At 40.2% G+C, this 23438-nt stretch overlaps 1 protein-coding gene across 2 annotated transcripts in view; it reads left to right on the top strand.

Moving 5' to 3' along the window:
- The window catches only part of LOC128655877 (DNA (cytosine-5)-methyltransferase 3A), an 877286-nt gene that overhangs the window by 180467 nt on the left and 673381 nt on the right, over positions 1-23438 (top strand). For both annotated transcript variants that reach the window (XM_053709465.1, XM_053709464.1), the window contains exon 2: positions 4118-4380. In XM_053709465.1, the coding sequence (XP_053565440.1) occupies positions 4306-4380 (75 nt within the window). In that variant the 5' untranslated portion in view covers positions 4118-4305. The remainder of the gene's footprint in view (positions 1-4117; positions 4381-23438) is intronic.

Raw genomic sequence — 23438 nt, 5'->3', positions numbered from 1 at the left:
TTTTTTGTGGCCTGCTACGATTTAAAACTAGATTTGCTAGAGCTGTAGTTGGTTTAATGTCCTGAGGGATGAGTTTGCTGTAAATAAACTCCCTTACCATATGGAAAAATCCAGCCGTGTAACTTAGCCTCTCCGCTGGGTTACTCGGGCCAATGACAGTGAAATAGATATATGGGGGAACCACCGCTGTGCAGAGACGCAGCAGATATGTGAGGGGAGCGATTTAATCAGACACAGCAGATATGTGAGGGGAGCAATTTAATCAGACACAGCAGATATGTGAGAGGAGCGATTTAATCAGACGCAGCAGATATGTGAGGGGAGCGATTTAATCAGACGCAGCAGATATGTGAGGGGAGCTATTTAATCAGACGCAGCAGATATGTGAGGGGGCTATTTAATCAGACACAGCAGATATGTGAGGGGAGCGATTTAATCAGACGCAGCAGATATGTGAGGGGAGCGATTTAATCAGACGCAGCAGATATATGAGGGGAGCGATTTAATCAGACGCAGCAGATATGTGAGGGGAGCGATTTAATCAGACACAGCAGATATGTGAGGGGGGCTATTTAATCAGACGCAGCAGATATGTGAGAGGAGCGATTTAATCAGACGCAGCAGATATGTGAGAGGAGCGATTTAATCAGACGCAGCAGATATGTGAGAGGAGCGATTTAATCAGACGCAGCAGATATGTGAGGGGAACTATTTAATCAGACGCAGCAGATATGTGAGGGGGGCGATTTAATCAGACGCAGCAGATATGTGAGGGGAACTATTTAATCAGACGCAGCAGATATGTGAGGGGAACTATTTAATCAGACGCAGCAGATATGTGAGGGGGGCGATTTAATCAGACGCAGCAGATATGTGAGGGGAACTATTTAATCAGACGCAGCAGATATGTGAGGGGGCTATTTAATCAGAGGCAGCAGATATGTAAGGGGAGCTATTTAATCAGACGCAGCAGATATGTGAGGGGGGCGATTTAATCAGAGGCAGCAGATATGTGAGGGGGGCTATTTAATCAGAGGCAGCAGATATGTGAGGGGGGCTATTTAATCAGACGCAGCAGATATGTGAGGGGAGCGATTTAATCAGACGCAGCAGATATGTGAGAGGAGCGATTTAATCAGACGCAGCAGATATGTGAGAGGAGCGATTTAATCAGACGCAGCAGATATGTGAGAGGAGCGATTTAATCAGACGCAGCAGATATGTGAGGGGAACTATTTAATCAGACGCAGCAGATATGTGAGGGGGGCGATTTAATCAGACGCAGCAGATATGTGAGGGGAACTATTTAATCAGACGCAGCAGATATGTGAGGGGAACTATTTAATCAGACGCAGCAGATATGTGAGGGGGGCGATTTAATCAGACGCAGCAGATATGTGAGGGGAACTATTTAATCAGACGCAGCAGATATGTGAGGGGGGCTATTTAATCAGAGGCAGCAGATATGTAAGGGGAGCTATTTAATCAGACGCAGCAGATATGTGAGGGGGGCGATTTAATCAGAGGCAGCAGATATGTGAGGGGGGCTATTTAATCAGAGGCAGCAGATATGTGAGGGGGGCTATTTAATCAGAGGCAGCAGATATGTGAGGGGGGCTATTTAATCAGACACAGCAGATATGTGAGGGGAGATATTTAATCAGACGCAGCAGATATGCGAGGGGAGCGATTTAATCAGACGCAGCAGATATGTGAGGGGAGCTATTTAATCAGACGCAGCAGATATGTGAGGGGAGCTATGGAACAAGGACTCATTTCACCTGCATATAATAAGTGTAAAAACTGAATCACATGGAAAGAATGATCCACACAAAAACTCTAGCCTGTAAATAAGCACTTTTTCCATGTTAAAAGGAACATGAAACCCAAAAAGTTTCTTTCATGATTTTGATAGAGTTTATATTTCTTTCCAATTTACTTATTTTATCAATTTGACTTCATTCTTTGGTATCCTTCATTGAAGGAGCAGCGATGCACTATTCAGAGCTTACCAATGACAAGAGGCATATGTGCAGCCACCAATCAGCAGCTAGCTCCTGAGCCTACCTAGGTATGATTTTCAACAAAGGACACCAAGAGAACAAATCAAATTAGATATTAGAATTAAATTGTGAAATTATTTCAAATTGTACTATATGCTCTGAATAATGAAAGAAACATGAAGGTTTCATGTTCCTTTAAGTTTCTCAAATAATACATACACTTTCAAAGAACAAAATCTGATTGCAAGTGTTCCAGTGCAGTTTATTTATTGAGATTGTTCTATAAAATGTTTTATTATGTGTAGTAAAAAAGCTTTGCAATTTACGTTAATTATTTATTTTGCCCCCCTTTCATGTAATTTATGACGGAAAATTGTGAATTTTCCAAATTTGAGAATTGGAAGTGCACACTGCAAAGTTCACAGGCCTATCCCTGCCATACATCTGTTACTTACTGGCCTCAGCAGAGGTGAAAAGATAACATATTGCAAAACAGTTCAAGTGTTGCTTACCATAATGGCAGTGGCTACTCTTCGTTACTCCTGTAACACTTTAAGTCATGTGATTGTGGACCACTGGACAAATAATTGCAGTGAACAATTTGTTAATCCATTCTGAAACACACAAGCTCTATTGCAGAACAATAGCAATAACTTGTTATTTCAAGGTGTCTAATGTCTGTTTAAATAAAAAATATATAACATTTACGTTACTGCCAGTTGTGAGCTACCCTGTTCTGGTACACAGCTGTGCAAGCCCATGGGCACTGGCTGACATTGGGCAGTAAATGACTGGGTTTGGCTCTATAATTGCCCTATAACTGTGGATGCTTCTGAAAACTATCGCTTGAATATACATTTTTGTGGCTGTTTGTGTGCACATAAAATAATGCATTTCATAGTGACAGGCAGTACTGTAAATAAAAGCTTACTTGCTTTAAAGGGACGGTTTAACAAATGCTAGGATTTACCATCACTAAAAATCAAGTGGAGTTTAAGTGATGAGATATGTAAAAAAATCGTGCTAAACTCCCGTTTCTGCGGGACAGCGCTACACCCAGCGTCTACGGCCGCCCATGGCACATCGCTCTTCTACCAATGAGGTGCCGCTTGCACCTCTAAACCAATAGCCTTTACTTTCAACTTAAAAATGTCCTCTCAACAACAGCACTTAAGGTGACATGTAACCTTTAACTTAAAGGGACATTAACATGCTAGATATAATAATGTATTCAAAGCAAAGATGAGACAAATAATAAAATGTAGATGTATTTTTAAAACTTATATTAGCTGTTTAAATATTGAGAAGTGTAACACTTGTTTCTATAAAGTACTTTAGTTTTTATAAAGTAATGAGTGTTGCCATGTTGAAACCTAGGTTTAGGGACAGATGTGCAAACAATGATTGTACAGAATATACCAATATTTAAGAATTGTATATGTTAGGTTTTAAAGACTCTGCAACATTGTTATATTCCACACAGCTGTTGCTTGCACACACTATGTCATTAATTGTCCTCAGCAGAAGATATTAGATAAGGAAAACCTAGGTTTTAACATGGAAGCAGCCAATTCTTTATAGCAACACAGGAATTTGGATAAATTTCAGTTAAATTACAGGAAAATGGCATAAATGGAAATTGTATTGCAAAGTTTTTTGTTTTTTTACTATACATAATTAAACATTTTATATCACAATCTTGTTCATTTTAATGTCAATTTAAAAGAATATAAAACCCCAAATTTCTTCCCCCCCCCCCATACAAATGTATTTTTTTAGCTTAGTATCCTTTGTTGTAAAGCATACTTAGATAGGCTTAGCAGCTGGGTTCTAGCTGCCGATTAGTGGCTGCAGGTATATGCCTCTTTTTATTGGCTTACCAATGTGTTCAGCTAGGTCCCAGTAGTGCATTGCTCCTCATTCAATAAAGGATACCAAGAGAATGAAGCAAAATTAATAAAGGTAAATTTAAAAGACAAAAATTGTATTTTATGTCTCTAACTTGCAATATATCATATTTCCACTATTCAGCAGCTAATGTATGCACCTTTCTGCCCCTGTAAATAACCCTTGGGTGTCTGGTTAGTCATTCTCTTTATTTTTCTTTTTTACAGGAAGTTGAAAGGAAGATCCGGAGAGAAGAAAGTCAACTGTTCCCTTTGGTGCTTTTTTCTAACAATATTTTTTTCCACTTTTTTTGTAATATTTGGGATTTATAACAAGTGCTACTATACATTCTTTGGATCCCCTTGTTTCTTAACCAACAAAGCCAGGACTTCGGTTATAAAGTCATCTATTTTTAATGATGCCGTCCAATGGGACTATCCTCAACACCAGCAACCCACCTCCAGAGGCAGACGTTGCCCAGACGCACCAGGTAAGCGCTTATTAATCACATTCAGGGAAACCGTTTTTTTTTTAGTTTGTCTGGTAAATGCTCTTCAGTAGTACTGACATATGAGTGATAACAGTCATTTCCATTTTTACAAATGTATATTTTTAGCTTGTGTGTAATTATTACTGAAGGAACACATTGTTACATTTTTATTGTCATGTTTTTAGCGCATGTTGCCGTCCACCAATAGATTTGTAGCCATTGAGCAGTCTATCCCTGTTGAGCATAAGTGACCTCTTACTCTTAGTTTCTAGATCAAAACAAAAAGTGTGAGATATTGAATATCTAATTTGCATATCTTACCCAGAGTTCCCTGGTGCATTGGTAACAATGTATACAGAGTATTTCTGAGGATAAGCAAGCAGGAATCCTTGCCTAGATTTGCTAAATTTCTACACAATAATGCTGTGGCTCTTACTTTTATAAAATGGAGGATTTTAATCTCATGCTTTTATCTCCACTATAACTCAAATTAGTTATTTTGTGATTAACCGATTCACTGGATGGTGATTGGTTGATATATAGATGTTAATAAATAATATTGCTTTCTCTTGTTAAGTGTATCAAGTCCACGGATCATCCATTACTTGTGGGATATTCTCCTTCCCAACAGGAAGTTGCAAGAGGATCTCCCACAGCAGAGCTGCTATATAGCTCCTCCCCTAACTGTCATATCCAGTCATTCTCTTGCAAGCCTCAACCAAGATGGAGGTCGTAAGAGGAGTGTGGTGTTTTATACTTAGTTTATTCTTCAATCAAAAGTTTGTTATTTTTAAATGGTGCCGGAGTATACTGTTTATCTCAGGCAGTATTTAGAAGAAGAATCTGCCTGCGTTTTCTATGATCTTAGCAGAAGTAACTAAGATCCATGGCTGTTCTCACATATTCTGAGGAGTGAGGTAACTTCAGAGAGGGAATGGCATGCAGGTTTTCCTGCAATAATGTATGTGCAGTTAAAATATTTTTCTAGGGATGGAATTTGCTAGAAAATGCTGCTGATACCGAACTAATGTAAGTAAAGCCTTAAATGCAGTGATAGCGACTAGTATCAGGCTTATTAATAGAGATACATACTCTTATAAAAGTGTAATATAAAACGTTTGCTGGCATGTTTAATCGTGTATTTGGTGATAAAACTTATTGGGGCCTAGTTTTTTTTCCTCATGGCTGGGTTGAATTTTGCCTAGAAACAGTTTCCTTAGGCTTTCCACTGTTGTAATATGAGTGGGAGGGGCCTATTTTGCCGTTTTTTTGCACAGCAAAAATTACAGACACAGACATCCAGCTTCTTCCTGCATGATCCAGGACATCTCTGGAGGGCTCAAAAGGCTTCAAAGTCGTTTTTGAGGGAGGTAAAAAGCCACAGTAGGGCTGTGGCAGTTGTTGTGACTGTTTGAAAAAACGTTTTTGTCATTTATTATTCCGTTTTGGGTATTAAGGGGTTAATCATCCATTTGCAAGTGGGTGCAATGCTCTGCTAACTTGTTACATACACTGTAAAAATTTCGTTAGTGTAACTGCCTTTTTTCACTGTTATTTCAAATTTTGTAAACTTGTTTAAAGTGTTTTCCAAGCTTTCTAGTCTCATTGCTAGTCTGTTTAAACATGTCTGACACAGAGGAAACTACTTGTTCATTATGTTTGAAAGCCATGGTGGAGCCCCATAGGAGAATGTGTACTAAATGTATTGATTTCACCTTAAACAGTAAAGATCAGTCTTTAAATGTAAAAGAAATATCACCAGAAGATTCTGACGAGGGGGAAGTTATGCCGACTAACTCTCCCCACGTGTCAGACGCTTCGCCTCCCGCTCAGGGGATGCACGCTAATATGGCGCCAATTACTTCAGGGACGCCCATAGCGATTACCTTGCAGGACATGGCTGCAATCATCAATAATACCCTGTCAGAGGTATTATCCAGGTTGCCTGAATTAAGAGGCAAGCGCGATTGCTCTGGGGTTAGGAGAAATACAGAGCACGCAGATGCTGTAAGGGCCATGTCTGATACTGCGTCACAATATGCAGATCATGAGGACGGAGAGCTTCAGTCTGTGGGTGACATCTCTGATTCGGGGAAACCTGATTCAGAGATTTCTAATTTTAAATTTAAGCTTGAGAACCTCCGTGTGTTGCTTGGGGAGGTATTAGCTGCTCTGAATGACTGTAACACAGTTGCAGTACCAGAGAAATTGTGTAGGCTGGATAAATACTATGCGGTGCCGGTGTGTACTGATGTTTTTCCTATACCTAAAAGGCTTACAGAAATTATTAGCAAGGAGTGGGATAGACCGGGTGTGCCTTTTAACCCACCTCCTATATTTAGAAAAATGTTTCCAATAGACGCCACTACACGGGACTTATGGCAGACGGTCCCTAAGGTGGAGGGAGCAGTTTCTACTTTAGCAAAGCGTACTACTATCCCGGTTCAGGACAGTTGTGCTTTTTCAGATCCAATGGATAAAAAAATTGGAGGGTTACCTTAAGAAAATGTTTATTCAACAAGGTTTTATTTTACAGACCCTTGCATGCATTGCGCCTCTCACGGCCGCAGCGGCATTCTGGTTTGAGGCCCTGGAAGAGGCCATCCATACAGCTCCATTGACTGAAATTATTGACAAGCTTAGAACACTTAAGCTAGCTAACTCATTTGTTTCTGATGCCATTGTTCATTTGACTAAACTAACGGCTAAGAATTCCGGATTCGCCATCCAAGCGCGTAGGGTGCTATGGCTTAAATCCTGGTCAGCTGACGTGACTTCGAAGTCTAAATTACTCAACATTCCTTTCAAGGGGCAGACCTTATTCGGGCCTGGTTTGAAGGAAATTATTGCTGACATTACTGGAGGTAAGGGTCACACCCTTCCTCAGGACAGGGCCAAAGCAAAGGCCAAACAGTCTAATTTTCGTGCCTTTCGAAATTTCAAGGTAGGTGCAGCATCAACTTCCTCCGCTTCAAAACAAGAGGGAACTTTTGCTCAATCTAAGCAGGCCTGGAAACCTAACCAATCCTGGAACAAAGGCAAGCAGGCCAGAAAGCCTGCTGCTGCCTCTAAGACAGCATGAAGGAACGGCCCCCTATCCGGCGACGGATCTAGTAGGGGGCAGACTTTCTCTCTTCGCCCAGGCGTGGGCAAGAGATGTTCGGGATCCCTGGGCGTTGGAGATCATATCTCAGGGATATCTTCTGGACTTCAAAGCTTCCCCTCCACAAGGGTGATTTCATCTTTCAAGGCTATCTGCAAATCAGATAAAGAAAGAGGCATTCCTACACTTTGTGCAAGACCTCCTAGTTATGGGAGTGATCCATCCAGTTCCGCGGACGGAACAAGGACAGGGTTTTTATTCAAATCTGTTTGTGGTTCCCAAAAGAGAGGGAACCTTCAGACCAATTTTGGATCTAAAGATCTTAAACAAATTCCTCAGTGTTCCATCTTTCAAAATGGAAACTATTCGGACCATCCTACCCATGATCCAAGAAGGTCAGTACATGACCACAGTGGACTTAAAGGATGCCTACCTTCACATACCAATTCACAAAGATCATCATCGGTTTCTAAGGTTTGCCTTTCTAGACAGGCATTACCAATTTGTAGCTCTTCCCTTCGGGTTGGCTACAGCCCCGAGAATCTTTACAAAGGTTCTGGGCTCACTTCTGGCGGTTCTAAGACAGCGAGGCATAGCGGTGGCTCCGTATCTAGATGACATCCTGATACAGGCGTCAAGCTTTCAAGTTGCCAAGTCTCATACAGAGATAGTTCTGGCATTCCTGAGGTCACACGGGTGGAAAGTGAACGAGGAAAAGAGTTCTCTATCCCCACTCACAAGAGTCTCCTTCTTAGGGACTATTATAGATTCTGTAGAAATGAAAATTTACCTGACGGAGTCCAGGTTATCAAAACTTCTAAATGCTTGCCGTGTTCTTCACTCCATTCCGCGCCCTTCGGTAGCTCAGTGTATGAAGGTAATCGGCTTAATGGTAGCGGCAATGGACATAGTGCCATTTGCGCGCCTTCATCTCAGACCGCTGCAATTATGCATGCTGAGTCAGTGGAATGGGGATTACACAGATTTGTCCCCTCTGCTAAATCTGGATCAAGAGACCAGAGATTCTCTTCTCTGGTGGTTGTCTCAGGTACACCTGTCCAAGGATATGACCTTTCGCAGGCCAGATTGGACAATTGTAACAACAGATGCCAGCCTTCTAGGTTGGGGTGCAGTCTGGAACTCCCTGATCGTGGACTCAGGAGGAGAAACTCCTTCCAATAAATATTCTGGAGTTAAGAGCGATATTCAATGCTCTTCTGGCTTGGCCTCAGTTAGCAACACTGAGGTTCATCAGATTTCAGTCAGACAACATCACGACTGTGGCTTACATCAACCATCAAGGGGGAACCAGGAGTTCCCTAGCGATGTTAGAAGTCTCAAAAATAATTCGCTGGGCAGAGTACCACTCTTGCCACCTGTCAGCAATCCATATCCCAGGCGTGGAGAACTGGGTGGCGGATTTTCTAAGTCGTCAGACTTTCCATCCGGGGGAGTGGGAACTCCATCCGGAGGTGTTTGCTCAATTGATTCATCGTTGGGGCAAACCAGAGTTGGATCTCATGGCTTCTTGCCAGAATGCCAAGCTTCCTTGTTATGGATCCAGGTCCAGGGACCCAGAAGCGACGCTGATTGATGCTCTAGCAGCGACTTGGTTCTTCAACCTGGCTTATGTGTTTCCACCGTTTCCTCTGCTCCCTCGACTGATTGCCAAAATCAAACAGGAGAGAGCATCAGTGATTCTGATAGCGCCTGCGTGGCCACGCAGGACTTGGTATGCAGACCTAGTGGACATGTCATCCTTTCCACCATGGACTCTGCCTCTAAGACAGGACCTTCTGATACAAGGTCCTTTCAATCATCCAAATCTAATTTCTCTGTGACTGACTGCATGGAGATTGAACTCTTGATTCTATCAAAGCGTGGCTTCTCCGAGTCAGTCATTGATTCTTTAATACAGGCACGAAAGCCTGTTACCAGGAAAATCTACCACAAGATATGGAGTAAATATCTTTATTGGTGTGAATCCAAGAATTACTCATGGAGTAAGGTTAGGATTCCTAGAATATTGTCCTTTCTCCAAGAGGGCTTGGACAAAGGATTATCAGCTAGTTCCTTAAAGGGACAGATTTCTGCTCCGTCTATTCCTTTGCACAAGCGTCTGGCAGAGGTTCCAGACGTCCAGGCATTTTGCCAGGCTTTGGTTAGAATTAAGCCTGTGTTTAAACCTGTTGCTCCCCCGTGGAGCTTAAACTTGGTTCTTAAGGTTCTTCAAGGAGTTCCATTTGAACCCCTTCATTCCATTGATATTAAACTTTTATCTTGGAAAGTTATGTTTTTGATGGCTATTTCCTCGGCTCGGAGAGTCTCTGAGCTATCTGCCTTACAATGTGATTCTCCTTATCTGATTTTTCATGCAGATAAGGTAGTTCTGCGTACCAAACCTGGGTTTTTACCCAATGTGGTTTCTAACAAGAATATCAATCAAGAGATTGTTGTTCCATCATTGTGTCCTAATCCTTCTTCAAAGAAGGAACGTCTTTTACATAATCTGGACGTAGTCCGTTCCTTGAAGTTTTACTAACAAGCTACTAAGGACTTTCGTCAAACATCTTCCCTGTTTGTCGTTTACTCTGGACAGAGGAGAGGTCAAAAAGCTTCGGCAACCTCTCTTTCCTTTTGGCTTCGGAGCGTAATACGCCTAGCCTATGAGACTGCTGGACAGCAGCCCCCTGAAAGGATTACAGCTCATTCTACTAGAGCTGTGGCTTCCACCTGGGCCTTTAAAAATGAGGCCTCTGTTGAACAGATTTGCAAGGCCGCGACTTGGTCTTCGCTTCACACCTTTTCCAAATTTTACAAATTTTATACTTTTGCTTCTTCGGAGGCTGTTTTTGGGAGAAAGGTTCTTCAGGCAGTGGTTCCTTCCGCTTAATCCTGCCTTGTCCCTCCCATCATCCGTGTACTTTAGCTTTGGTATTGGTATCCCACAAGTAATGGATGACCCGTGGACTGGATACACTTAACAAGAGAAAACATAATTTATGCTTACCTGATAAATGTATTTCTCTTGTAGTGTATCCAGTCCACGGCCCGCCCTGTCCTTTTAAGGCAGGTCTAAATTTTAATTAAACTACAGTCACCTCACCCTGTGGTTTCTCCTTTCTCTGTTTGTTTTCGGTCGAATGAGTGGATATGACAGCTGGGGGAGGAGCTATATAGCAGCTCTGCTGTGGGTGATCCTCTTGCAACTTCCTGTTGGGAAGGAGATATAATCCCATAAGTAATGGATGATCTGTGGACTGGATACACTACAAGATAAATAAATTTATCAGGTAAGCATAAATTATGTTTTTAGACTGGGGATTTGGTAATTACGCTGCCTGCAGGAGCGAGGATTTAACATGTCTGTGCTCAGGATGGCTCAGATACATCCTCTACTTAGTTATTGTAAGTGCCTCAGCCCTTTGGAATACCCTCACTTGTTATTTACTATCAAACAAAGTACAATGGGACAGATTATCTGTGGAAGGTGGGCAGCCAATTACTGAGCCCATATCTCCCCTTTGCTTTACTTAAAGGGGAAGGAAACCCCCCTCTTCTGCAGTTAATCAGCAGTGTAGTGGTCGCCTGTTTCACTAGGTTTTTTGATAAAGGGGAGAGAGGTTTTCAGAGACTCCCCATAAAATAACACCCTATTTCATAATGAGTGGAGCCCTTTGTTTTCTATGGGGGGGGGGGGGCTCAGGCCCCTCATTGTTAGGTGGTTAACAAAAATATTTATCTGGGCTTAGTGAACCTTTTTGCATTGAGAGTATGTGCCCAAAGTGGTGATCATCTATAAATGTCTCAAGGGCCCTTGGCCTCTTAAACAAAACAAAACAACAAATAAAAAAAAAAATGGACTTCAATGAAACATTGTAATCCCCTTTTATTTTTATTACATATTAAATATCAACAATTAACTCCGATATATAGCATGGGATCATAATAAATATAATTTATTAAGCACCAAAATTGCAGCCAATAAAACCAAGCAGGATGGAAACAATCACGGAGGTGGTTTGCCAACAAATCTGTTATAAATCCAACCTTGCTCAGTCTTTCCATAGATTCGCTGCCCCCTACCTATGTAATTTATTTACTGTATGGGCGGATAGCAGCTCAAAAGGAGCACCTCTCTCCTAAAGACAGCTGACACCACACACATGCACCACCCCTTGTATGATATGCTATGAGGTGCTATAGGAATAACAGTTATCTGTCTAATCTAGGGTTGCCATGGTTTCCTGGACACTTATGAGTTATACATGCTACAGGGTGTGCAGAGGGGAACATGAATAGTGCAGTTCAGTGTCACTATTTGTGTGCTGTCCAGGGTTGAAATTCATACTCCTCCCTGCACACCCGCACCACTTATACAGATTCCCAGTGATCTGATGGGCATGAATATGTAATGGTTTTGTGTAGCTACTATGTAGCAAATACAGTTCAACACAGTGAGAACTATGAAAAGCTACTATGCAGCACAAATAATACATTCACTTAATGGAAAAAGTAAATATCCTTATTGCAATAATGACTTGTACACTAAGGAAAAAAGTAAATAAAGCTTAATGCAATAATGACTTGCACATTAAAGGAAAAAAGGAAAATAATCCTTTATACCAGCAAAAGGTTTTAAGCAGTGGCTTGATTGATACTTGCAGTTTTAGTTGAATTCCTCTTAGGTCTGTGCAGCTGAAAATCTGAATGAAAGCTGGAGGAGGGATCTCAGGATTGCCTTTTATGAGTGATTGAAGAGGTTCAAATGATATCCTTGTGCAGCATGCAAAAATAATTCCATAAGGCACTGCACTCGTAATCTAAGCCTAAATCTCACATTTGTACATTAAAGGACCACTTGATATTTTAACAATGCATAAAATATTTCATTATTTATTTTGCAGCCTTTTGTAATAAAATACATCTGAAAAATGTGTGTTTCATTTTCTTCCAGGGAGGCTTGGGTTAATAATCTAAGGCCATTTATGTGAGCTTTTGTTTACTTTTCAATCCCTCCCTAAGCTTCTATGGTGTCACATGCCTTTAAAAATGTGGATTATCATTTTTGCATCAACAATTATGATAGGCAAATCATTATTTTTAATAGTAACAAAGTTTAATCAGTGCTAACCATCTTAAGGGAATACAAGAGTGCAGGCTACACCAGTCTGCACGTGTGCAAACAGACGCCTAGATTACGAGTTTTGCGTTAGAGGCTATGCAGTGCTAACAAGCAGTTTTCTCTCACCGCTCACTTACATACAGCGCTGGTATTGCGAGTTTTCAGAAACCTGTTGTTAAAAGACAAAAAGTGAGCGTTGAGCAAAATTTAGCTCCAATTCTCACTCCAAAACCAGCGCTGCTTAAAGGGACACTGAACCCAATTTTTTTTTTTATTTTGTGATTCAAATAGAGCATGCTAAGCAACTTTCTAATTTACTCCTATTATAAATTGTTCTTCGTTCTCTTGCTATCTTTATTTGAAAAAGAAGGCATCTAATCATTTTTTTTTAGGTTCAGAACTCTGGACAGCACTTTTTTATTGGTCGATGAATTTATCCACGAATCAGCAAGGACAACCCAGGTTGTTCACCAAAAATGGGCCGGCATCTAAACTTACATTCTTGCATTTCAAATAAAGATACCAAGAGAATGAAGAAAATTTGATAATTGGAGTAAATTAGAAAGTTGCTTAAAATGTCATGCTCTAACTGAATCACACAAGAAAAAATTTGGGTTCAGTGTCCCTTTAAGTGAGCGGTGAGCTTGTTATACATGCTCGTGCACGATTTCCCCATAGGAATCAACGGGGAGAGCTAACTGAAAAAAAGTCTAACACCTGCAAAAAAGCAGCGTAAAACTCACTAACGCAGCCCCATTGATTAATATGGGTAAATAAAAGTTATGTTTACACCTAACACCCCGAGTCTAAACGCCCCTAATCTTACACTTATTAACCCCTAAGCTGCCGCCCCCGACGTCGCAGACACCTACATTATATTATTAACCCCTAATCTACCGCTCCGGACATCTCCGCCACCTACATTATACTTATGAACCCCTAATCTTCCGCTCCGGACACCGCCACCACCTACATTATACTTATGAACCCCTAATCTGCTGCCCCCAACATCGCCGCCACCTACATTATATTTATTAACCCCTAATCTGCCGCCCCCAATGTCGCCACCACCTACCTACTTATTAACCCCTAATCTGCCGCACCAACATCGCTGCCACTATATTAAAGTTATTAAACCCTAAACCTAACACCCACTAACTTAAATATAATTTAAATAAATCTAAATAAATATTCCTATCATTAACTACATTATTCCTATTTAAAACTAAATACTTACCTGTAAAATAAACCCTAAGCTAGCTACAATATAACTAATAGTTACATTGTAGCTAGCTTAGGATTTATTTTTATTTTACAGGCAAGTTTATTTTAACTAGGTAGAATAGTTATTAAATAGTTATTAACTATTTAATAACTACCTAGCTAAAATAAATACAAATTTACCTGTAAAATAAAACATAACCTAAGTTACACTAACACCTAACACTACACTATAATTAATAAATTAACTAAATTAAATACAATTACCTAAATTAAATAAAATTAGCTAAAGTACAAAAAAAAACAAACACTAAATTACAGAAAATAATAAACAGAAATTTAAACTAATTACTTCTAATCTAATAGCCCTATTAAAATAAAAAAGCCCCCCAAAATAAAAAAAAAAACCCTAGCCTAAACTAAACTACCAATAGCCCTTAAAAGGGCCTTTTGCGGGGCATTGCCCCAAAGTAATCAGTTCTTTTACCTGTAAATAAAAATACAAACAACCCCCCCAACAGTAAAACCCACCACCCACACAACCAACCCCCCAAATAAAATGCTATCTAAAAAAAACCTAAGCTCCCCATTGCCCTGAAAAGGGCATTGCTCTTAAAAGGGCAGTTAGCTCTTTTGCCGCCCAAACCCTAATCTAAAAAATAAAACCCACCCAATACACCCTTAAAAAAAACTAACACTAACCCCCTGAAGATCGACTTACCGGGAGACGTCTTCATCCAAGCCGGGCGAAGTGGTCCTCCAGACGGGCAGAAGTCTTCATCCAGATGGCATCTTCTATCTTCATCCATCCAGCGCGAAGCGGGTCCATCTTCAAGACATCCGACGCAGAGCATCCTCTTCTGGCGACGACTAAAACAGAATGAAGGTACCTTTAAGTGACGTCATCCAAGATGGCGTCCCTTAGATTCCGATTGGCTGATAGAATTCAGCCAATCAGAATTAAGGTAGAAAAAATCCTATTGGCTGATGCAATCAGCCAATAGAATTGAAGTTCAATCCTCTTGGCTGATCCAATCTGTCAATAGGATAGAGCTCGCATTCTATTGGCTGATGCAATCAGCCAATAGAATGCAAGCTCAATCCTATTGGCTGATTGGATCAGCCAATAGGATTGAACTTCAATCCTATTGGCTGATTGCATCAGCCAATAGGATTTTTTCTACCCTAATTCCGATTGGCTGAATTCTATCAGCCAATCGGAATCTAAGGGACGCCATCTTGGATGACGTCACTTAAAGGTACCTTCATTCTGTTTCAGTCGTCGCCAGAAGAGGATGCTCCTCGTCGGATGTCTTGAAGTTGGACCCGCTCCGCGCCGGATGGATGAATGAAAATAGAAAATGCCGCCTGGATGAAGACTTCTGCCCGTCTGGAGGACCACTTCACCCGGCTTGGATGAAGACGTCTCCCGGTAAGTCAATCTTCAGGGGGTTAGTGTTAGGTTTTTTTAAGGGTTTATTGTTTGGGTTTTATTTTTTAGATTAGGGTTTGGGTGGCAAAAGAGCTAACTGCCCTTATAAGGGCAATGCCCATCCAAATGCCCTTTTCAGGGCAATGGGGAGCTTAGGTTATTTAGATAGTATTTTATTTGGGGGGTTGGTTGTGTGGGTGGTGGGATTTCTTTCATGTAATTAACAAGAGTCCATGAGCTAGTGACGTATGGGATATACATTCCTACCAGGAGGGGCAAAGTTTCCCAAACCTTAAAATGCCTATAAATACACCCCTCACCACACCCACAAATCAGTTTTACAAACTTTGCCTCCAAGGGAGGTGGTGAAGTAAGTTTGTGCTAGATTCTACGTTGATATGCGCTCCGCAGCAAGTTGGAGCCCGGTTTTCCTCTCAGCGTGCAGTGAATGTCAGAGGGATGTGAAGAGAGTATTGCCTATTGAATGCAGTGATCTCCTTCTACGGGGTCTATTTCATAAGGTTCTCTGTTATCGGTCGTAGAGATTCATCTCTTACCTCCCTTTTCAGATCGACGATATACTCTTATATTTACCATTTCCTCTACTGATTCTCGTTTCAGTACTGGTTTGGCTTTCTACAAACATGTAGATGAGTGTCCTGGGGTAAGTAAGTCTTATTTTCTGTGACACTCTAAGCTATGGTTGGGCACTTTATTTATAAAGTTCTAAATATATGTATTCAAACATTTATTTGCCTTGACTCAGAATGTTCAACTTTCCTTATTTCCAGACAGTCAGTTTCATATTTGGGATTATGCATTGAATTATCATATTTTTTCTTACCTCAAAAATTTGACTTTTTTCTCTGTGGGCTGTTAGGCTCGCGGGGGCTGAAAATGCTTCATTTTATTGCGTCATTCTTGGCGCGGACTTTTTTGGCGCAAAAATTCTTTTCCGTTTCCGGCGTCATACGTGTCGCCGGAAGTTGCGTCATTTTTTGACGTTATTTTGCGCCAAAAATGTCGGCGTTCCGGATGTGGCGTCATTTTTGGCGCCAAAAGCATTTAGGCGCCAAATAATGTGGGCGTCTTATTTGGCGCTAAAAAATATGGGCGTCGCTTTTTTCTCCACATTATTTCAGTCTCATTTTTCATTTGCTTCTGGTTGCTAGAAGCTTGATGTTTGGCATTTTTTCCCATTCCTGAAACTGTCTTATAAGGAATTTGATCTATTTTGCTTTATATGTTGTTTTTTCTCTTACATATTGCAAGATGTCTCACGTTGCATCTGAGCCAGAAGATACTACAGGAAAACCACTGCCTGCTGGATCTACCAAAGCTAAGTGTATCTGCTGTAAACTTTTGGTAGCTATTCCTCCAGCTGTTGTTTGTAATAATTGTCATGACAAACTTGTTAAAGCAGATAATATTTCCTTTAGTGATGTACCATTGCCTGTTGCAGTTCCCTCAACATCTAAGGTGCAGAATGTTCCTGATAACATAAGAGATTTTGTTTCTGAATCCATAAAGAAGGCTTTGTCTGTTATTTCTCCTTCTAGTAAACGTAAAAAGTCTTTTAAATCTTCCCTCTCTACAGATGAATTTTTAAATGAACACCATCATTCTGATTCTTTGGACTCTTCTGGTTCAGAGGATTCTATCTCAGAGATTGATGCTGATAAATCTTCATATTTATTTAAGATGGAATTTATTCGCTCTTTACTTAAAGAAGTACTAATTGCTTTAGAAATAGAGGATTCTAGTCCTCTTGATACTAATTCTATACGTTTGGATAAGGTTTTTAAAGCTCCTGCGGTTATTCCAGAAGTCTTTCCTGTTCCTAATGCTATTTCTGCTGTAATTTCCAAGGAATGGGATAAATTGGGTAATTCATTTACTCCTTCTAAACGTTTTAAGCAATTATATCCTGTTCCGCCTGACAGGTTAGAATTTTGGGACAAAATCCCTAAAGTTGATGGGGCTATTTCTACCCTTGCTAAACGTACTACCATTCCTACGTCAGATGGTACCTCGTTTAAGGATCCTTTAGATAGAAAAATTGAATCTTTTCTAAGAAAAGCTTATCTATGTTCAGGTAATCTTCTTAGACCTGCTATATCATTGGCTGATGTTGCTGCAGCTTCAACTTTTTGGTTGGAAACTCTAGCGCAACAAGTAACAAATCGTGATTCTCATGATATTATTATTCTTCTCCAGCATGCTAATAATTTCATCTGTGATGCCATTTTTGATATTATTAGAGTTGATGTTAGGTTTATGTCTCTGGCTATCTTAGCCAGAAGAGCTTTATGGCTTAAGACCTGGAATGCTGATATGGCTTCTAAATCAACTCTACTTTCCATTTCTTTCCAGGGAAACAAATTATTTGGTTCTCAGTTGGATTCTATTATTTCAACTGTTACTGGTGGGAAAGGAACTTTTTTACCACAGGATAAAAAGTCTAAAGGTAAAAACAGGGCTAACAATCGTTTTCGTTCCTTTCGTTTCAACAAAGAACAAAAGCCTGATCCTTCGTCCTCAGGAGCAGTTTCAGTTTGGAAACCATCTCCAGTCTGGAATAAATCCAAGCCTGCTAGAAAGGCAAAGCCTGCTTCTAAGTTCACATGAAGGTACGGCCCTCATTCCAGTTCAGCTGGTAGGGGGCAGGTTACGTTTTTTCAAAGAAATTTGGATCAATTCTGTTCACAATCTTTGGATTCAGAACATTGTTTCAGAAGGGTACAGAATTGGTTTCAAGATGAGACCTCCTGCAAAGAGATTTTTTCTTTCCCATGTCCCAGTAAATCCAGTGAAAGCTCAAGCATTTCTGAATTGTGTTTCAGATCTAGAGTTGGCTGGAGTAATTATGCCAGTTCCAGTTCCGGAACAGGGGATGGGGTTTTATTCAAATCTCTTCATTGTACCAAAGAAGGAGAATTCCTTCAGACCAGTTCTGGATCTAAAATTATTGAATCGTTATGTAAGGATACCAACGTTCAAGATGGTAACTGTAAGGACTATATTGCCTTTTGTTCAGCAAGGGAATTATATGTCCACAATAGATTTACAGGATGCATATCTGCATATTCCGATTCATCCAGATCATTATCAGTTCCTGAGATTCTCTTTTCTAGACAAGCATTACCAATTTGTGGCTCTACCGTTTGGCCTTGCTACAGCTCCAAGAATTTTCACAAAGATTCTCGGTGCCCTTCTGTCTGTAATCAGAAAACAGGGTATTGTGGTATTTCCTTATTTGGACGATATCTTGGTACTTGCTCAGTCTTTACATTTAGCAGAGTCTCATACGAATCGACTTGTGTTGTTTCTTCAAGATCATGGTTGGAGGATCAATTTACCAAAAAGTTCTTTGATTCCTCAAACAAGGGTAACCTTTCTGGGTTTCCAGATAGATTCAGTGTCCATGACTCTGTCTTTAACAGACAAGAGACGTCTAAAATTGATTACAGCTTGTCGAAACCTTCAGTCTCAATCATTCCCTTCGGTAGCCTTATGCATGGAAATTCTAGGTCTTATGACTGCTGCATCGGACGCGATCCCCTTTGCTCGTTTTCACATGCGACCTCTTCAGCTCTGTATGCTGAACCAATGGTGCAGGGATTACACGAAGATATATCAATTAATATCTTTAAAACCGATTGTTCGACACTCTCTAACGTGGTGGACAGATCACCTTCGTTTAATTCAGGGGGCTTCTTTTGTTCTTCCGACCTGGACTGTAATTTCAACAGATGCAAGTCTCACAGGTTGGGGAGCTGTGTGGGGATCTCTGACGGCACAAGGAGTTTGGGAATCTCAGGAGGTGAGATTACCGATCAATATCTTGGAACTCCGTGCAGTTTTCAGAGCTCTTCAGTTTTGGCCTCTTCTGAAGAGAGAATCGTTCATTTGTTTTCAGACAGACAATGTCACAACTGTGGCATACATCAATCATCAAGGAGGGACTCACAGTCCTCTGGCTATGAAAGAAGTATCTCGAATTTTGGTTTGGGCGGAATCCAGCTCCTGTCTAATCTCTGCGGTTCATATCCCAGGTGTAGACAATTGGGAAGCGGATTATCTCAGTCGCCAAACGTTGCATCCGGGCGAATGGTCTCTTCACCCAGAGGTATTTCTTCAGATTGTTCAAATGTGGGGGCTCCCAGAGATAGATCTGATGGCCTCTCATCTAAACAAGAAACTTCCCAGGTATCTGTCCAGATCCCGGGATCCTCAGGCGGAGGCAGTGGATGCATTATCACTTCCTTGGAAGTATCATCCTGCCTATATCTTTCCGCCTCTAGTTCTTCTTCCAAGAGTAATCTCCAAGATTCTGAGGGAATGCTCGTTTGTTCTGCTAATAGCTCCGGCATGGCCTCACAGGTTTTGGTATGCGGATCTTGTCCGGATGGCATCTTGCCAACCATGGACTCTTCCGTTAAGACCAGACCTTCTGTCACAAGGTCCTTTTTTCCATCCGGATCTGAAATCCTTAAATTTAAAGGTATGGAGATTGAACGCTTGATTCTTGGTCAAAGAGGTTTCTCTGACTCCGTGATTAATACTATGTTACAGGCTCGTAAATCTGTATCTCGAGAGATATATTATAGAGTCTGGAAGACTTATATTTCTTGGTGTCTTTCTCATCATTTTTCTTGGCATTCTTTTAGAATACCGAGAATTTTACAGTTTCTTCAGGATGGTTTAGATAAGGGTTTGTCCGCAAGTTCTTTGAAAGGACAAATCTCCGCTCTTTCTGTTCTTTTTCACAGAAAGATTGCTATTCTTCCTGATATTCATTGTTTTGTACAAGCTTTGGTTCGTATAAAACCTGTCATTAAGTCAATTTCTCCTCCTTGGAGTTTGAATTTGGTTCTGGGAGCTCTTCAAGCTCCTCCGTTTGAACCTATGCATTCATTGGACATTAAATTACTTTCTTGGAAAGTTTTGTTCCTTTTGGCCATCTCTTCTGCTAGAAGAGTTTCTGAATTATCTGCTCTTTCTTGTGAGTCTCCTTTTCTGATTTTTCATCAGGATAAGGCGGTGTTGCGAACTTCTTTTCAATTTTTACCTAAAGTTGTGAATTCCAACAACATTAGTAGAGAAATTGTGGTTCCTTCATTATGTCCTAATCCTAAGAATTCTAAGGAGAAATCGTTGCATTCTTTGGATGTTGTTAGAGCTTTGAAATATTATGTTGAAGCTACGAAATCTTTCCGTAAGACTTCTAGTCTATTTGTTATCTTTTCCGGTTCTAGGAAAGGCCAGAAAGCTTCTGCCATTTCTTTGGCATCTTGGTTGAAATCTTTAATTCATCTTGCCTATGTTGAGTCGGGTAAAATTCCGCCTCAGAGAATTACAGCTCATTCTACTAGGTCAGTATCTACTTCCTGGGCGTTTAGGAATGAAGCTTCGGTTGACCAGATCTGCAAAGCAGCAACTTGGTCCTCTTTGCATACTTTTACTAAATTCTACCATTTTGATGTATTTTCTTCTTCTGAAGCAGTTTTTGGTAGAAAAGTTCTTCAGGCAGCGGTTTCAGTTTGAATCTTCTGCTTATGTTTTTTGTTAAACTTTATTTTGGGTGTGGATTATTTTCAGCAGGAATTGGCTGTCTTTATTTTATCCCTCCCTCTCTAGTGACTCTTGTGTGGAAAGATCCACATCTTGGGTAGTCATTATCCCATACGTCACTAGCTCATGGACTCTTGTTAATTACATGAAAGAAAACATAATTTATGTAAGAACTTACCTGATAAATTCATTTCTTTCATATTAACAAGAGTCCATGAGGCCCACCCTTTTTTGTGGTGGTTATGATTTTTTTGTATAAAGCACAATTATTCCAATTCCTTATTTTATATGCTTCGCACTTTTTTTCTTATCACCCCACTTCTTGGCTATTCGTTAAACTGATTTGTGGGTGTGGTGAGGGGTGTATTTATAGGCATTTTAAGGTTTGGGAAACTTTGCCCCTCCTGGTAGGAATGTATATCCCATACGTCACTAGCTCATGGACTCTTGTTAATATGAAAGAAATGAATTTATCAGGTAAGTTCTTACATAAATTATGTTTTACTGTTGGGGGGGTTGTTTGTATTTTTGTTACAGGTAAAAAGAGCTGATTACTTTGGGGCAATGCCCCGCAAAAGGCCCTTTTAAGGGCTATTGGTAGTTTAGGCTAGGTTTTTTTTTTTATTTTAGGGGGGCTTTTTTATTTTAATAGGGCTATTAGATTAGGTGTAATTAGTTTAAATTTCTGTAATTTGTTTATTATTTTCTGTAATTTGGTGGGGTTTTTTTTGTACTTTAGATAATTTAATTTAAAATTTAGGTAATTGTATTTAATTATAGTGTAGTGTTAGGTGTTAGTGTAACTTAGGTTAGGTTTTATTTTACAGATAAATTTGTATTTATTTTAGCTAGGTAGTTATTAAATAGTTAATAACTATTTAATAACTATTCTACCTAGTTAAAATAAATACAAACTTGCCTGTAAAATAAAAATAAATCATAAGCTAGCTACAATGTAACTATTAGTTATATTGTAGCTAGCTTAGGGTTTATTTTACAGGTAAGTATTTAGTTTTAAATAGGAATAATGTAGTTAATGATAGGAATATTTATTTAGATTTATTTAAATTATATTTAAGTTAGTGGGTGTTAGGTTTGGGGGTTAATAACTTTAATATAGTGGCGGCGATGTTGGGGGCGGCAGATTAGGGGTTAATAAATGTAGGTAGGGGCGGCGATGTTAAGTACGGCAGATTAGGGGTTAATAATATTTAGAAAAACAAATGGGACCCTACTTAATCTAAGTAGTATGTCCAGAGATAAGGTGCGCCTAATTTATGCTATTTCGTAGAGAAAATAAAAATATAGATAAATCCTAAGTTGTATGTCTGGCAATAAACAACAAATGCGAACTGTATAATTATATATACGAATACATAACATTAAATATAGTCACCACAATCATATGGTGAGGAAATAAACTTCCATTAAAGCAAGTATATGTCCCAATATAGAGTGGTGTCCAATCTGGAAATGATGTCCCAAACGATAGCTGCTCTCTCCAAAGATGTTGAAAAAGAGATGACTTGCGTTCTATAAAGAAACAAAAAAAGAAGAGGCGCTCTGGTGCAGATGATCCTTGGCTACAAATGAATCTAAACTAACGGTTCAGAGTAATACTCACAAAGATGTTTGCACATGCAGTGCAATAACAGGTGAGCCGAAGCTTCAGAGCCGCTCGGCTGACTCGCTAAAGGTGAAATCAGCTGTTCACTGGTTAATCACTTTACCAACGATTTAGGGAAAGAGATACCTATAACAAAAAATAGATACCACCCTTGGTGCAGATTATCCCAGACACAGAATACACATACGGCAAGTGTCGAGAAGTTATACTCACAAGCAGAGTTGCACAAGCAGTGCAATATCAGGCGTGACGAATCTTTAAGAGCCGTTCGGCTGACTCCCTGAGACCTGTACAGCTGCTCCTTAATGAACCAGGATCGCGGCGGTTTAGAGGTACATGTAGCCTGATGAAACGGCATGTTAGCCGAGAAACGCGTTGCTAAGCAATTTTTATATTTTTAATAAAAACTTTTATTTCTTCTACCTTGCTGTGGAATATTTGCCCTTTTTGCCCTATTGATCCCTTGCATGGATTAACTTTTATCGGCATAGCCACTTCTATTCCCCACCACTCTTCCAGCTATCCTGGTTCATTAAGGAGCAGCTGTACAGGTCTCAGGGAGTCAGCTGAACGGCTCTTAAAGATTCGGCACGCCTGATATTGCACTGCTTGTGCAACTCCGCTTGTGAGTATAACTTCTCGACACTTGCCGTATGTGTATTCTGTGTCTGGGATAATCTGCACCAAGAGTGGTATCTATTTTTTGTTATAGATATCTCTTTCCCTAAATCGTTGGTAAAGTGATTACCCAGTGAACAGCTGATTTCACCTTTAGCGAGTCAGCCGAGCGGCTCTGAAGCTTCGGCTTACCTGTTATTGCACTGCATGTGCAAACATCTTTGTGAGTATTACTCTGAACCGTTAGTTTAGATTCATTTGTAGCCAAGGATCATCTGCACCAGAGCGCCTCTTCTTTTTTTGTTTCTTTAATATTTAACTAATGTTTGTGAGGCGGGAGTGCGGCGGTTTAGAGGTT

This window comes from Bombina bombina, chromosome 4 (genome assembly GCF_027579735.1).
Source record: "Bombina bombina isolate aBomBom1 chromosome 4, aBomBom1.pri, whole genome shotgun sequence".
Classification (NCBI taxonomy): domain Eukaryota; kingdom Metazoa; phylum Chordata; class Amphibia; order Anura; family Bombinatoridae; genus Bombina; species Bombina bombina.
This window is presented reverse-complemented; position numbering and strand designations above follow the sequence as displayed.